This window comes from Oryctolagus cuniculus, chromosome 1, assembly GCF_051225735.1.
Source record: "Oryctolagus cuniculus isolate XC-2025 breed Fujian yellow rabbit chromosome 1, ASM5122573v1, whole genome shotgun sequence".
NCBI lineage: Eukaryota > Metazoa > Chordata > Mammalia > Lagomorpha > Leporidae > Oryctolagus > Oryctolagus cuniculus.
In genome coordinates, this window is record NC_142867.1 from 4,006,638 (window position 1) to 4,022,190 (window position 15,553).

Genomic DNA, 15,553 nt, shown 5'->3' on the forward strand with positions numbered 1-15,553 from the left:
TAAATAACTCTAAAAAAAAAAAAAAAGGAACACAGAACCCAGCTACTTCTCCCCACCACCCCTGGCCCTCGCCTTTCTGCAGGGTCACTGCCGGCCCTGGCCTCTCCCAGCAGCACAGGGACGGCTACTCTCAGCACCGCTTCAGGTCCCACGTCTGCTCAAACACTAACCGGGAGTAGGCATGTGGCACACCAGTTAGGACACCACATCCCACATTCAAGTCCTGGCTCCACACCCCCACTCCCCTCCCCCCCGGGAGGCAGCAGGTGATAACGCAGGTACTCTCTCTGCCACCCATGTGCAAGACTTGGACTAAGCTCCTGGCTCCTGCTTTGGGCCGGGTCCAGCCCCAGATGTTGCCAGCATTTGAAGAGGGAACCAAGAAATGGAGTATCTTTCTGTCATCCTTCCTCCCTTCTTCTCTCTGCCTTTCAAATGAAATGCGAATAAAAACTTAAAGAACAAAACACTCGGTGACTTCCCATCTCACTCAGAGAAAAGACAAAACTTCAGCAGAGGCCTCGGGGAAGCCCTGCCGCTCCACCTCTCCTGCCACTCTCCCTCAGACTCTGGCCTCCTGGCTGTCCTAACACAGCGACACACCCTCCTCTTACGCCTCGACACCAGTTCGAGTCCCGGCTGCTCCAATTCCAATCTGGCTCTCTGCTGTGGCCTGGGAGAGCAGTGGAAGATGGCCCAGGTCCTTGGGTCCCTGCACCTGCGTGGGAGACTCGGAAGAAGCTCCTGGCTCCAGATCAGTGCAGTTCTGGCCGTTGCAGCCATCCAGGGAGTGAACCAGCAGATGGAAGACCTCTCTTTCTCTCTCTCTGCCTCTGCGTCTCTGTAACTCTTTCAAACAAATAAAATAAATCTTTAAAAGAAGAATTAATGACTTCTATATTCTGTTCCAGTCCAAATCCTATTTCCATGAAAGGAAGCCCCAAACAGCCAATCGAGTCAGTACTAGTCAGGGTCTCCTGCCGCTGCCCTCCCCCGGGGACTGAGAGCCCAGCGACTTTCACGAGCAAGGCCTGACTGCAGAGCCGTCCCAGAGCACGCCTTCGTGGGTCCCCGAGGGCCACGCGCCTGCAGCAAAGGTTCTCTCCTGAGTGTCTGACATCCAGGCACAGGGACAGGGATGCTCCAACCAGGGGTGCCCACAGCTTTCCTCAGCTCTGCTTCACCTGCAGTCACACTGTTCTGCAGCCTGGCCAGCCCTGCTCCGTGATGCTCCTAGAAACAACCCCCTTTCACCCTTCCTCTGGGCCTCCGGAGTTCACGGGAGTCACCCTCTGGAGGATCCAGACCAGTTCAAGTCAACGTACGCTCCCACTTCAGGAAATGCGCAAGTACTAGCCTACTCTCCTTCGTTGTCTCTGACAAGACCAGACCCTGTCCTATCAGCAGAAACGTCTTGGGAGCAGGCGCCCAGCCTAGCAGTCCAAACACCCGAGTCTCACGCTGCAGAACCTGCGTTCAACGCCCAGCCCTGGCTCCTGACATCACAGAGCCTGGGCACAGCAGTGGTGACTCCAAGGAAGCGGGTTCCTCCACCCACGTGGGAGACCGGCACCGAGCCCCAGCTCCCGGCTTCAGCCCCGGCCCAGGACTGGACGCTTCAGGCATTTGGGGCGCAGGAGATGGGAGCATCCTCCCCACCCCATCTGTCTGGCTCTCTCTGGCTTTCAACTTGAGTAAATGTGTGTTGCTTGTCAGAAACACGTGCTGTTCAGAACCCACGTACAACGCGGTCAGCCGTGCTGCGCGGCCCTCACTGACACTGCTACCACAGGCCAGGAGTCCGCTGTACACGTCAGGCAGCCACAGCCCTGGAGCCCAGGCAAATCGGCTCCTCGCCACCAGGGCTGCGGCACGAAGCTGTCTCACGCAGGGATGAGCAGAGAGCCTTCCAGCACACTGCCAGAGGCCCTTTCCCTCTCTCTTCACGGCCTAGCCCGCAGCCAGATGTCAGCTTAGTCTTTCACACCCTGAAGTAAACTGAAGATTGATCTGGCTAGGAACTGCCTCCCTCCCAGCAAAGAAAAATAAGGGGCAGAGAGGAAGAACAGGGGCTCCCACGACAGCTCAATCCAAGCCAAAGCCAAATGGCCACAAAAGCCCCCCAGGGAGCCTCCACGCAGCAGCAGGACGAAACCACCGCTGCGCCTGGCCGGCCGTCTCCAGGTGCCCGCGCTGTCTCACACCCGGTCATGAGTCTGACTGGCGCACAACCACTGTGTGGAGAGCAGTGACATCGATCATCCTAGCACAGCGCCACCGTCCCTGCACAGCCTCGGAGCTCGGGGAGAGGGACGCTGCTTTCCCAGGCACCCACACCAGCAAGGCAAGTTAAAGTCACCATCAATACAGACGAGGGACAAAGGCACAACTGTTTTATCCTTTTGGGAGACTTCTGACTATTTCACCCACCCAAACTGACACAAACCAGCCGGCAGGGTCAGCCGCCACCTGAGATGTTAAAGCATGCAGGGTAAGCCGCCCCCTGAGAAGCAGGCACCCCGTTCCCAAGGCCTGGCTCAGGGCTCCCCGCCAGTGCGCCTGGGAGAGCAGCAGCAGAGGGCCCAGCCACTCACACGGGAGATCGGGACGGAGTTCCAGGCTCCCGCTCAGAACTAGCCTGGCCTCGGCTGTCAGCGCCCATCTGGAGGGTGAACCAGTGGACGGAAGATCCCTTACTGTTTCTCCCTCTGTCACTCTACCTTTCCAATAAATAAATGAATCTTCAAAAAAATAAATCAACCAACCAAACCTGCGAACGGAAGCGCTTTCCTGGGCCTCTGGCTAACAGCCGCCTCCATCCGCCTGGTACAATTCCGACAAGTCCTGAGGGGCCTGTTCATCAGAGAATCCCTACCACAGCTCCTGGCAGGGTAAGGACTCAATCAATGCATCTGCAGCCTCAAATAAGTGAAGGTCAGGACGAGATGGGCTGCTCACAGTCTTCAACACAGCCACAGGCGGGACTTCAGGATCCCGGTGCTGGGCTGGCACTGTGGCATGGCAGGTAAAGCCGCCACCTTAGACGCCAGCAACCCATACAGGTGACGGTTCGAGTCCCGCCTCTCCACTTCCCATCCAGTGGGAAAGCAGCGGAAGATGGTCCGAGTGCCTGGCCCTGCACCCACGTGGGAGCTCTCTACGTAACTCTGCCTTTCAAGTAGAAACAGAATTGTGCCTCCATGGTCTTCTGCCTTTGACCTGCTAGTCACATCAGTTACTGAGGAAACACGGTTTCATAACACTCGATGAACTAGAAAATCTAAATGTTAAGGGTGGGCAGGCACAGGATCTCCACCGTCTGACTCCTGCACCTCACCTCTCCGATCCCGGTCAGCGCCTGGGCATGAGGAAGCCCCTTCGAGAGCGGCAGAAGTGTTCTCTGGGACAGGGCTTCATCAAAGAAAGGACAAAAAAGGGAAGCTGGCACCTAGAAACCAAACTGACAGCCAACAAGTCAAGGGCACAAAGGATACAAACTAAAGAATTACAGTAGACTGAGGTCATTCAACAGACGCTAACCCTAAGCGCCGACAGCCCTGCTGAGGCCCAGGAGGATATGGCAATGTATTCTCATGGGCTACGGCACAGGTGGGGAACCTCTGTTCTGCCAAGGGCCATTCGGATATTTGTAACAGCATTTGGAGCTACACAAAATTATCAGCTTAAAAATCGGCGTGCTGTACAGGGCCGCACCGTGGCACAGCAGGTAACATTGCTGCCTGCAACATGGGCACCTCATACAGACGCCGACTCCACTTCCTATCCAGCTCCCTGCTAACGGCCTCAGAAAAGCAGCAGAAGATGGCCCGAGTGTTTGGACCCCTGCCACTCTCGTGGGAGACCCGGAGGAAGCTCCTGGTTCCTGGCTTCGGATTGGTTTAGCTCCAGCCACTGGGGACATCTGGGGGGTGAACCAGTGGATGGAAGACCTCTCTCTCTCTCTCTACCTCTCAAATAAATAAAATCTTTTTTAATGTTGATTTATTGAATTTTGAGTGCCACCTGTAGCTGCCTTGCCAGGGCCAGAACGAATGAGTTCACACAGGCCTTCCCCGGCCACAGGCACATCCCCTGCCCCTGGGCTATGAGCAGGCTTCTAAGTATCTTACACAGTCAATTCATTTACTATTTCCCTTAAAGCTGAAGCACCTGAAACGCATCATCTCCCCTCACTACTAAAATCTGCCGGGCAGGATCTGGGTGCAAAGGCAGAGCTCACAAATCACCCAAAGGACCCCCAGCTACAACTGTCCCTGAAATCTAACATCCTGAACAGTGGTCCCAAACCCGAGAAGCACAGCAATTTGTCTGGGAAGTTTTTAAAAGTGGATTCTCACCCCCACCACAAACCACCAGAGCTGAGGCCCAGCACCATGGTCGTCTTTAAAAGGATAAGACTGATTCGTTTATGTCCTCTGAAAGGAAGAGAGACAGAGGGGACGAGTAGGACCGCGACATCAATCTGTCTTCTGGTTCATTCCCCAAATGCCCACAAGAATGGGGCTGGGCCAGGCCACCGCCACCAACTCCATCCGGGCCGCCCATGAGGATGGCAGAGGCCGTCCCAGGCACATCACCACAACTGCCGAGCAGCCAGGACCCGAACCAACGGATACGGCTGCCGGCATGCCAACAGCAGCTTAACCCACTGCACCACAATGCTCACGCACCCACGGCCTCCACGTCCCGCGGGATTCTAACACAGGCCAGTCCACCACCACCTAGAGCAGGGTGCATCGGCCTCAGCCCCACTGCTGTTCGCGCTGGGTGACTGTCCTGCGCGGTGTCCCGGGCCTCTGCCTTCCAAACACACAGCACCCACCCCCGAGGCTGGCAAGCGTCTCCCAACGCTGCCCAACGCTTCCCGGGGTAGAATCACCCCAAGTTGAGAATCCCTGATCTATAATTAAAAACAACCATTTGAGGTTTTCTTAAGAACAGGAAGAAGCGTGAAAGCTGCCTAAGTCAGTCCAAGAAGCCCCACTGGGCTCAGATCCTGACTTAGTGCTCCCCGTGAAGCACCCCGAGGCTGGGTTCCCGCTGAGCAGTCAAAGACCGACATTACTGTCGCTTACTCTGACGTGCAGGAAACACTGTAAGAACTGTCAGTCAACACATGCTCGGGCTGATATCAGAAATTCAAAACCACAAGACAAGCTCATGACGGAATGCCAAGCCTGGCCAATGCTGTTTCAGGAATGCTTACTTGTAATAAAGACACTATCTCTGTACCAAACACGCAAAAATTTATCTTGAAGAAACCAAACACGCCTCACCCGTCAAGTCTTCATCTACACATCCAGCTGTGGCCTGACTCAAATTCCCAGTCAAAACCCGAAAGATGTTTCTGTTTATTTGTCTGGCTTCTTGTACTCTGCACAAAGCTCGAGTCTCCTTCCGGTCTGAGTAAGCCACAGCAGCCTGATGCCGGTCCCCACGGGGGCCTCCACAGGATCAGAATCCACTTCCCGGGCCAGCACAGGCACCGGGGGCGGGGGGGCAGCGGAGGCCTGGGCGACTGGCCGCCGCCGCCGCACTCCGCTCCCAGCTGCACCCAGACGGGAGGGCCCTGGGGTGCACCCACACCCCACCAGGGGCGCCTCAGAACCCCGCGCAACACTCCAGGAAGGACCCCAAAGGTACACGAGGCAGAGTCCCAGGAAAGCGCTGGGCGGCCCTCTGCGTGTAGCCCCCTCTTGGAACACCAGCCCTGGCTCCAGCCCCCGGATCTAATCCCACGAAGCTCCATCAGCCCCTTCCAAAAAAAAAAACACAAAACTACAACTTCCACTCATTTCCGAGCCCAGCTGACTCTAAACTACAAAGCAGGCCGGGCCGAAACGCTCGTCCGACTCCCACCGGGGCCTGCGCGCGTCCCAGGCCCGGCCCGGCCCGGCCGCCCCGCGCACAGGTGCCCCGGGACCACGCAAGGTCACGGCGCCGGCGAGCCGCAGCCCCGCGGGGCAACCGCGAGCCTCGGGCCGCGCGCTGCCCATCAGCAACGTGACCTTGAGGGCAGAAAAAGTAAACTCCACCCCGGCCAGGCGGGAGCGGCCCCGAGCGCGTCCCCCGGTGCCCCGCACTCGCCCGGACACCTGCGACTCCGCCCGCGCCCCCTCGGCGGGCAGCACCTGCGCGGCGGCCGCGGACGCGCGCCTCCCGGACGGGGGTCCTCGCGGCCCCGGCCCCCAGGAAGGCCACGGGAGCGCGGCGGCCGGCTTCGGGGCGCGTCCCGACGACTCCGCGCCCGGCGGGGCGAAGCCCACCAAACTTGCTTCCCGGAGGACAGAGTCCAACAATGGCCCGCGCTCGCCCGCGGCTCCCCGGGACACGCGGCGGGGGCGGCCGGGGCGACGCGGGCGGGAAGCCGGAGCCCCGCAGGGGCGCGCCAGGCCGCGGGCACCCGCGCCGCGCCGAGCTCGCCGCCCGGGCCGCGGCTGACAGGAGCGGGCGGGCAGCGGCGCGGCAGGGCTCGGCGCCGCGCCTCCCGGGCCGCCGAGCGGCGAATTCCGGGGGGGAGGGGAGAGGGGCCGGACGCTCCCGCCCCGCGCCGAGACCCCGGCGAGGCGCCCCTCGCCCGCCCGCGCGCCCCGCCGCCCCCGCGCCGCGGCCCGCCCCGAGGCCTCCCCACCCCCATTACCTGGAGGCGCCCACGACCCGCCGCTAGTTGCGCTCAGGCGGGAAACGCGCTCACCGACACCATCAGCGAAGCGCCCAAAATGGCGGACGTATCAAGCAGGCCTTGAGTGCCCCCCGCCCTCCCTCCGGCCGCCTCGCAGCCAATCGCGGCCCAGCCCCCGCCCCCAGCTCCACCCTCATTGGCCTCCCTCTCCCGCCCCCTTCAACCTATTGGATCGCCCAGCGGCTCCCTTGCCTCCCCTTCGATTGGCTCGCAGGCCTCGTCAGTCAAACGCGAGGGGTACATTCTTTTTCCCATGGACTTGACGGATCCGGAACCTCTAGGACCCTGGAGTCGCAGAAACAAATCAGGAACCGGGAGAAACTTGGCTCGGTCCAGCCCCCTACGCCGTAGCAACAGCAGGGCCTCTGCTTGACGGACGCCTCGGACCACCAATCTGAGCGGCCAATGTCTCTTGAAACTAACTTGAGCCAAACCAATCGCGGCTGTGGAGCCTGAGCCGCGAGGGAACCAATGGGGGAGCGAGACGGGCGGGTAGGCGGGGCCGAGGGGACCGGTGATGACGTGAGTCACAATACGCGCCGGCGCCGGAAGCCGTGCGGGGCCGGGGAATTAGCTCAAGTGGTAGAGCGCTCGCTTAGCATGTGAGAGGTAGCGGGATCGATACCCGCATTCTCCACTGCCAACTTTTACGGCGGGGATTACCTGTCGCGTGCACTTCGCCGCCGTCACGTGGCTGCCCCGGGCGCGGGGGTCAAGGCCAGGGTCGCCGAGTGCCCCCGGCCCGGTGGGGCCCTCCCTAGCGCGAGCGGCGAGAGAGGCCGCGCGGGCCCCTCCCTTTTTCCAGAGGGGAGGGCCTCCCCGCGAGCTGCCCTCCGCGCCGCCCCCCGGGGACCCCAGGCCCGCGACTCCGAGGACGGCCCTGGGGGGCTCCTCCCGGACCAGGCTGCGGCGCGGGGCGCGGACAGCCCCCCCAGGTGCCCGCCCAGGTGTGGGCCGCCTGGACCCCGTGCGGAGAAGCGTCCTCAAGGCCTGGCGGCCCTGGCTGGGGGGCTGGGCCCTCGTAGACCCCGCGGGGCGCTGGCCTCCCCGCAGCCGCGGTCACCCGCGTGGACTCCGGCAGGGCGGAAAGCCGGGTCGCGGTGAGGGCGGGCACACACAGGCAGGTGACCTGGGCGGGGCAGGGCCGAGCGCACCCTCCCCCCCACACGCCCTGGGAGGACAGGGTGGGGCCGGCACAGGTCTGGGGTGGGGGGACACACCGGAGGCCTTGGAAGTCGGCCAGAGGCACCTACCTGGGGCTTGGGCTCCGCCCGTGGGAGCCAGGGCGGTGCAGGGCAGGTTGGAGCAGGAGCCGCCCAGGGCCGGAGGGGCAGGCCTGGACCGAGGGGGCCGAAGGCTGCCAGGGGCCTGCCGGGGGCGGGGGCCAGCCCAGGGGGAGGATTGGGGGGGCAGCCCAGGGGGAGCAGGCTGCAGGGGGGGAGGCCCAGGGGGAGGACTGGGGGGACAGCCCAGGGGGAGGACTGCGGGGGGGGGGGGTCCAGCCCAGGGAGAGGATTGTGGAGGGGTCCAGCCCAGGGGGAGGACTGTGGGGGGGGCAACCCAGGGGGAGGATCGTGGGGGGGGAGCAGGCTGCGAGGGGCGGGGGCCAGCCCAGGGGGAGGACTGTGGGGGGGGAGGCCCAGCCCAGGGGGAGGACTGTGGGGGGGCAGCCCAGGGGGAGGATTGTGGAGGGGTCCAGCCCAGGGGGAGGACTGGGGGGGCAGCCCAGGGGGAGGATTGTGGAGGGGTCCAGCCCAGGGGGAGGACTACAGGGGGGTGGGGGGAGCAGGCTCCGAGGGGCCTGCCGGGGGTGGGGTCCAGCCCAGGGGAAGGACTGGGGGTCCAGCCCAGGGGGAGGACTGTGGGGGGAGCAGGCTGTGAGGGGCCTGCCGGGGCGGGGGCCAGCCCAGGGGAGGACTGCGGGAGGCGGGGTCCAGTCCAGGGGGAGGACTACGGGGGGGGGGGAGCAGGCTCCGAGGGGCCTGCCGGGGGTGGGGTCCAGCCGGGTAAGACTGGGGGGGGGCAGGGCCAGCCCAGGGGAGGACTTTGGGTTGGCCCACCCTCACACCTGCTCATTCGCCATCAAAGGATTTGCAGGCACCTGGGGCAGGCTCCTGCAGCCGGCCCTGGTGGGTGGCCGGGCCAACTGTGCAGTCCTAAGCTAACCTGAAGGGTGGAGACCAGGGAGGGGTTCTGGGAAGAGGAGGTATTTGCGCACCCATCTCCCGAGAGCCTCAGGGACGGGCTGTGAGCCTGGGGAACGGGGGCGGCACTGTGGCCTCCCAACTTTTGACACCAGCACCCCGGTTCAAGCCCCGGCTGCTCCTCTTCTGATCCGGCTCCCTGCCGATTCGCCGGGGAAAGCAGCGGAGGAATGGCCCAGGTGCTGGGTCACTGCACCCACGTGGAGACCTGGGGAGGGGTCCGTGTAGCCCGGAGGTTCCACGCTCAGGTTCAGTGGGGGTTGGGAAGGAGGCATCGCCCTCCCCACAAGGACAGGGGACCCCCCCAACACACGGCTGAGGACACGGCGCTGTGAGCTCCCCCACCCCACCCCACCCAGGGGAAGGGACAGAGGAGAGGCCACGGGGCAAAGGCCAGGTCCCAGCCGTGGGTGTGGCCTTGCCTGTGGCCTCGGGAGCCCTGCCCCACCCGGCCACCCAGGGCTCTCCAGGCAGGTGACCTCTCCACTCCGCCCACCGTGCCCCGGGCACGGCACACCCAACCTTGGAGGACGGGGGCAGGGCTGGCGGGGGGAGGGGGGGCACCCCGGGGTGCGGCAGAGGCGGCTCAGGGGCCAGAGGCTCGGGCGTCCTCCGGGCCAGCCTGAGGATCCAGGAACGAGGAAGCAGTGGTGCAAAGCTGCCCCTGCCTCACGGAGACTGGGTGTCCTGAGCCACACCTCGGAGACGCCCCGCCTCCAGGAAGCCGAGCCCACTCCCCACGTGAGTCAGACCTGCTGGGCCCTCTCAGCACGGAGCTCCAGGCCCGGTCACGGGATCCGCAGCCTGCGAGGGCGGGGCCCAGCTCCTGGGGGGCGGTGAGACTGGGACTTGGCACGCAGCAGGTGGCCACGGCTGGCTCCTCGCTCGCCCCCTCACCCAGGAAGGGGGCAATGCCGGGGTGGGGGGAGCCGCCCCACCCCAGCCACGCTGGCTCCAGGTGAGAGCAGCGTGCCCCCCCCCCGGGAGCCCCAGGCTGCGGCCACAGCTCCCTGGGTCAGCAGAGACCTCTGCGTGCTGACTGGGGTTCAGACTTGAGCACTCCAGGCGCCTGGCCCGGCCTGGAACACAGCGGGGGCCGAGCCCCTGCAGGCAGCCCCCTCCACGCACCCACGGGCTGTGAGACCGTGGGCGCGTCATCAGCTCCCTGGGCTGCAGTGGGTCCCAGCCGCCACTCACCAACCAGGATGCTGCCAGCCGGCGCCCGGGCGGCTCCCGACAAGGCCTCAGGGGCCCCCGGGCACGGCCGTCCGCGCTGGCCCCAGCCTGTCTGTCACTGCCCACGCGCCCCATCGCTGCGGGGACTCCCAGGCCGGCCTGTCCTGGGAAACCAGGCGCCACCCGACGTGGGGCTGTGGGGGCCCCGTGGTGGACACTGCCACTCGCTTTGCCTCCATTCCCAGCCCTGGGAGGGCTTCTTCTCTGACCCCTCCCTCTCAGGGGGCTCAGGTCTCTTCCCCTCCCCACTTCGGGGCTCCTCTCCCCTCCCCCCACCCCGCCCCGTTCCACCTGCCCGTGGCGTGGCACAGCAGGGCCCAGCTGGCACGGCCAATGGAGATGGGGTTCAGCAGGGGCACCCCGATGTCCTGGACGGCACAGCGGGCAGCAGCCCAGGCCCAGCCCACAGCCCGGTGCGAGGTGGAGATGCCGGCCCGTCTCAAGGAGTCGCAGGACGGCAACCCCAGGGCACAAAGCGTGGCCGTGACGGGACAGGCGCGCACAGGACCCTGCGGCCACCAGGGGGCGGCGCCCGCAAACCCCAAGGCACACAGGGCACAAAGGAATGGCAGTTAGGCTTAGAAAAAAACTCCGTTTATAAATATTTTCTCCACTGTACAAAGCCCTCCCAGCCCCGCCCACCCAGTCACTGTTCACATTTCTCACGTCTTGTAGAAATCCCAATTATATTCCTTCTTCTTTTAAATCATAAAATATATTTTTTCTTTGTTCATATTTAAAAATATTTACAGGGGTGCGGAGAGGCCGGGGCGGCGGCCCGGCCGAGGTCAGGACGAGTCCGTGCAGGGGGACGGCGGGGGCGGGAAGAGGTGGAAGTAGCTCCGCTCCGTGGCGGGCGAGGGCGGGCAGCTGTCCTCCGCCGACAGGTACTGGCTGTGCGGCGTGGGCGGGGGCGGGTAGGGGTCCGAGTCGGAGTTCAGATCCAGGTAGTACCTGCTGGCCTTCCAGTGGCTGGCACTGTAGTCACTGTCACACACGTCGGTGCTGCAGGGCGTGGTCGGGGGCGCCATGCCTCGGATGACGTAGGACCTGCAGAGGGTGGCAACCGGGTGGGCGTGGACCGCCACCCGCCCCCTGCCCCCCAGCACAGGGGCCCTGCAGCCGCGTGTCCCTGGCAGGCACAGGCTGGGCGCGAGGCGGGCCTGGCTTCGGCCGCGCGGTCGGGGCAGGCTCGCTCGCCTTGGCTGAGCGTCCCTGAGCCCCGTGAGCCCGCCCACCTCAGAGGGTGAATGAAATCCCACGGGGAAAGGCTGCGGAGTGGTGCCGGCATTAAGCACCCGACGACGCTGGCCACCGTGTGGCCACTGCAGACGCTGGCGACCCGTCGTGGCTTAAAGCAGCCCAACTCAGGACGTGGCCTGGCCTCCCGGCCTCCCCAGCGCCCAGCTCGCGTGGGCCGGCTCCAGGGCGGGGATCGTGGCGGGTTTAGGAGCCCCTGTCCTGCGGAGCAGGGACCCCAGTGGGCGGGAAGGTGGGGTGCAGTCCCCCGTCGGGGAGGTCAGACAGGGAGGGAGGATCCGTGGGAGCTGTGGCCCAGGCTGGGAGGGCCTGGGCAAAGCTGAGGTGGGACAGGTGTGCCTGGGCAGGGGCGACAGCCTGGGACGGTGACAGGCAAGGCTGCTGTCACTGTGACGGCAGAGGCTGGATGTGGAGCTGAGGTCCTGCAGGTCCCCGGCAGGACCCTGACCCAGCAGGGAGTGGGCTGGAAACCCAGGCCGGCCTGGGGCTGCAGTTCCTGAAACGGCCACTAGGTGGCAGGTGGTGCCAGGCTCCTGAGGGTCCCTTGCAAAGCCACCCCATCCCGCAGCTCCCCCAGGCTTTCCCCCGGGGTGGGGAGATGGGGGTGGGCCATGTTGGCTGACCTCCAGGTTAAAGGTCAGGAAGCTCCTGCCCATCCAGGCTCTCACCCATACCCTGCACAGTGACCACAGTGACCGAGGGCACTCCCCCTACCCAGGGAGGCCGGGTCTGGGACCCCTTTGGGGGGACCCTCCCTACCTGTAGGGCGTGGCCGCAGGCGGAATGTTTGCAGGGTAGAACACGTCCATGTTGTAGAGGGAGGGGTCCGTGGCGGGGGATGGCGGCGGGTTCAGGATCTGGGGAGGGGCAGGTGTGGGTCAGCGGGGCCTCAGCCCGGTGCAGGCCTTCGTCACGGGCCGGCTCAGCCAAGCTGGCTGACACTGCTTAGGCCCAGTGTCCTGCTCAGTTCTGGGCTGGGCTGGCGAGAGGGGCACAGCCACCCACCAGGGGGAGCCCTTGGCCCGCAGTGCCCTTGCCATCCCCACCAAGCACCTGTGCCACTGACCACTGGTACTCGCTCGGCCGGGATCTCGGAGGCAGAACCTGGACGGGGTTCCACCTCACCCCCCGCCAGCAGTGGGAGACGCCCCCCAAACCGCCTGCACGCTGTGGCCCGTGTGTGCACACGCGTGTGAGGGCCTGGGTGGCATCGGGACACTCGGCGTGCCCCAAAGGACTGAGCATGGCCTTCATGCCACAGACCTGGGAGGAGGATCCTGGCTGCCCACCTCATGGCTGCAGCACGGTCCCTGCAGAGAGGCCTCGACTCCCCAGGCCTAAAACAGGGCTAAGGGGCTGGGTGTGGTGGCAGAGGGTTAAACCTCCGTACGGGGGTGCCCGGTTCAAGTCCCAGCACCGCCACTTCTGATCCGGCTCCCTGCTGATGCGCCTGGGAGGCAGTGGGTGATGGCCCAAGTGCTTGGGCCCCTGCAGACCACATCGCAGACCCAAACGGAGCTCTGGGCTCCTGGCTTCAGCCTGGCCCAGGCCTGGCCGTGGCGGCCGTCTGGGGAGCGAACCAGTGCATGGAAGATCTCTCTGTCTCTCCTTCTGTAACTCTGCCTCTCAAATAAATAAGTAAAATATTTAAGGGAGACAGAGAGAAAGGATCGGTCACTTCGTTGTGTCAATGGCAAAACATGCCCAGATCCAACCAAAAGTCAAAAAACTGGGGCGCAAACATTTTCAACACTGTCCCAGGCAACAGGCCAACTTGCTCCGTGTACCTCAACAGGCCGAGTGGGTAGCAAGGCCTTGTAGACAAGCAAGAGAACCACTAGTAACCGGGCTGCACCCGCACCCCAAGTCCCACCTCCACTTCCGATCCAGCTCCTGCTCTGCACACCCTGGGCGGGCGCAGGGAGCAGCCAAGTACTTGGGTCCCCATGGGAGACCTGGATCGAGCCGTGGGCTCATGGCTTCAGGCTGACCCTGCCCGACTGTTGTGGGCATTTGGGCAGTGAACTACCAACAGAAGTTCTCTGTCGCTCTCCGCCTTTGTTCAAAGACAACGGAAATAGAGAAGTAATTCTCTTTTAAAAGAACATAACTTTGGAGGAAACAAAACAGCCATTTCCTAAACACACATGACAGGTGCAGCCCCGTTTGTCAGGAAACATTAAGAGTGGAGTGGATGCCACCTGTGTTGGGGCTGCGGGAGCCCTAGCTGGCGGCAGCATTGTGGGTGTGGCCCCCTGCTGGCGGGAAGAAGGACTGCCCCAGGACGGGACACTTGGTACCAGCCGTCAAAAGGGTGGCCGTTCAACCCCTGTGCGGGGAGCTCCCCGCCACCACGGTGGGCCTGGCCACGCCCCCTCGCCCGGGACACTGGTCAGCCACAGAGACACAGAGATGCGTCAGCTCTGCCATGAGGCCGAGCAAACCAGAGCGCGCTGGAGACACAGAAGGGGGTGGTGGAGAGGCAGTCGGCCCCCAGCGCCAGCCCTTGGGCAGGGACAGGTAGGGCCCGGGTACCACCCAGCCTTCTCGCCGCCAGCCGGGAACAGGAGCGGTGCCTGCTCCTCAACGAGGGCTTTTACGGGGGCAGAAGGCCGGGCTCCAAGTCTTCCAGAGACAGAAGGAATGGCGAGGGCTTGGGTCCGGCCTGGCCCGGCCCTGATTCCGACATTTCGACTTAAGCGTTTTTGGCTTTCCAGGGGCATAGGAACCACGCACTGTGGAGTTTCCAGTCCCGATATTTTCCCGGGGTTGGCACCACGCGGCCAGTGGACCCTCCCACGGCTGGCCGGCTCCAGGGGCAGGCCCAGGGTCCCCCACGCTGTCTGCGGCACGCTACGCTGCTGAGCTGGGGCACAGTCAGGCTGTTCTCGGCCTGCGCCATGGCCAAGCTCTGCGGCAGCTCCTGCAGCGGCGTGGGGGGGTGGGGTGGGGGTTGCACGGGTGGACAGCGCTGGGGCACAGGGGGTCCCCCTGGCGTTCAGGGGTGGGGCCCCGTAACCACACAGCCTCCTGTGCCTTCTGCCTGTCGTTCCCTGAACACGTCTGACACAAACTGCCCAGTGCTGGTGGCTGTGCAGCCCGGAAGGCACGGAGGAGAGCCAACCTGCATGTGTCCGTGGACGGGCGGGGACTGGGGCTTAAGCAGCCAAAGGTTTAAAAATGCAGCCCAGTGCCAGCTCCGGCAGCCTGGGAGATGCCCCCTCCACTCCCAGCAGAGCCCGAGGGGGAGAACGCCGCTTCCTGCAGCCCCACACGCCGGCTGGGGGTGAAGACACAGCTCCCGGGGGAGGAAGCCCGGCCTGACGCTGGGGTCCTCGCACATCTGGGGCTGAGAGCCGGAGGTGGCACCGGGGTCCTAACCTCCCACTCGGGCTTCCGCCCTGCCGCTGCCCCGGGAGCCTGCAGGGGATTCGATTCCTGCGCTGTGGCCAGCAGATAACGGGCTCTCTGCCCTCCGGCCCAGTGGTCAGCCCACAAGCGGGGGCTCTCTGCTCTCCGGCCCAGCGGTCAGCCGCAATCAGGAGGAGGTGTGGCCCACGGGGCGGGAAGGGCCAGCTCTGGCTGGAGGCCTGGGGGAGCTCAGACAGCAGGGGTCTGGAAGAATCAAAGAGCACATCACCGCGTATGGCCAGCCCCGGACGTCCACACACGGTGCCCCATCATCTGTGGTTTCAATGGCCCACGTATCAGCCATGGCCTAAAAATCCGTTCTTCTTCAAGGCTTGAGAGAGAGCCCACGCTCCGTGACCACCACAGCACATCACGGTGGCCCCGGGACTGGTGACTACCAATCTCCGCCATGATGAGAGTCGGCGTGCGTGGAAGGACACTGACGTCCACACCAGGGCAGCGGGGCAGCCCAGGGAGGCCACGGCGGGCCCTGGAGCGGCTCAGCACTTCACCCGCTGCAGATCCATGTTGCACAGGCGTGGCGGGGTGCCCCGGCTCCAGGGTGCACTGTAGCTGTGAAAGTCACCCCTGTGGGTGTCTCTCAGGAAACGGCCGTGGTTTCTCTGAGAACTGGCAGGGCCTGGGCAGGTGCACAGGGGGCTTCTGATGGGGGTGCCGAGGGGAAGCCTGTGCGAGCAGACGCCCCCGCCCAGCAGCTGTGGCCAGGGTGGGCGGCACA

At 64.3% G+C, this 15,553-nt stretch overlaps 2 protein-coding genes and 1 non-coding gene across 38 annotated transcripts in view; 1 reads left to right on the plus strand and 2 right to left on the minus strand.

The window, feature by feature from the left end:
* The window catches only part of PPP6R3 (protein phosphatase 6 regulatory subunit 3), a 134,734-nt gene extending 127,611 nt beyond the window's left edge, over positions 1–7,123 (minus strand). For 33 of the 36 annotated variants that reach the window (XM_070063713.2, XM_070063654.2, XM_070063400.2 and 30 more), the window contains exon 1: positions 6,662–6,737. The gene's annotated coding sequence lies outside the window, so the exon portion shown is untranslated. Of the gene's footprint in view, positions 1–614; positions 850–6,661; positions 6,738–6,867 lie in introns of those variants that run through there. The other 3 variants (XM_089313159.1, XM_089312502.1, XM_070062610.2) reach the window with 2 other exon arrangements.
* Positions 7,124–7,267: 144 nt separating this feature from the next.
* On the plus strand, positions 7,268–7,340 carry TRNAA-AGC (transfer RNA alanine (anticodon AGC)). The gene has a single exon. It is a non-coding gene; the product is annotated as a tRNA-Ala (tRNA).
* Positions 7,341–10,715: 3,375 nt separating this feature from the next.
* Positions 10,716–15,553, minus strand: part of LRP5 (LDL receptor related protein 5) — a 94,281-nt gene continuing 89,443 nt past the window's right edge. Inside the window, exons 22-23 of the mRNA XM_051827847.3 lie at positions 12,163–12,260; positions 10,716–11,193 (exon numbers count right to left, since the gene is read on the minus strand). Of these exons, the coding sequence (XP_051683807.1) occupies positions 10,932–11,193; positions 12,163–12,260 (360 nt within the window). The 3' untranslated portion in view covers positions 10,716–10,931. The remainder of the gene's footprint in view (positions 11,194–12,162; positions 12,261–15,553) is intronic.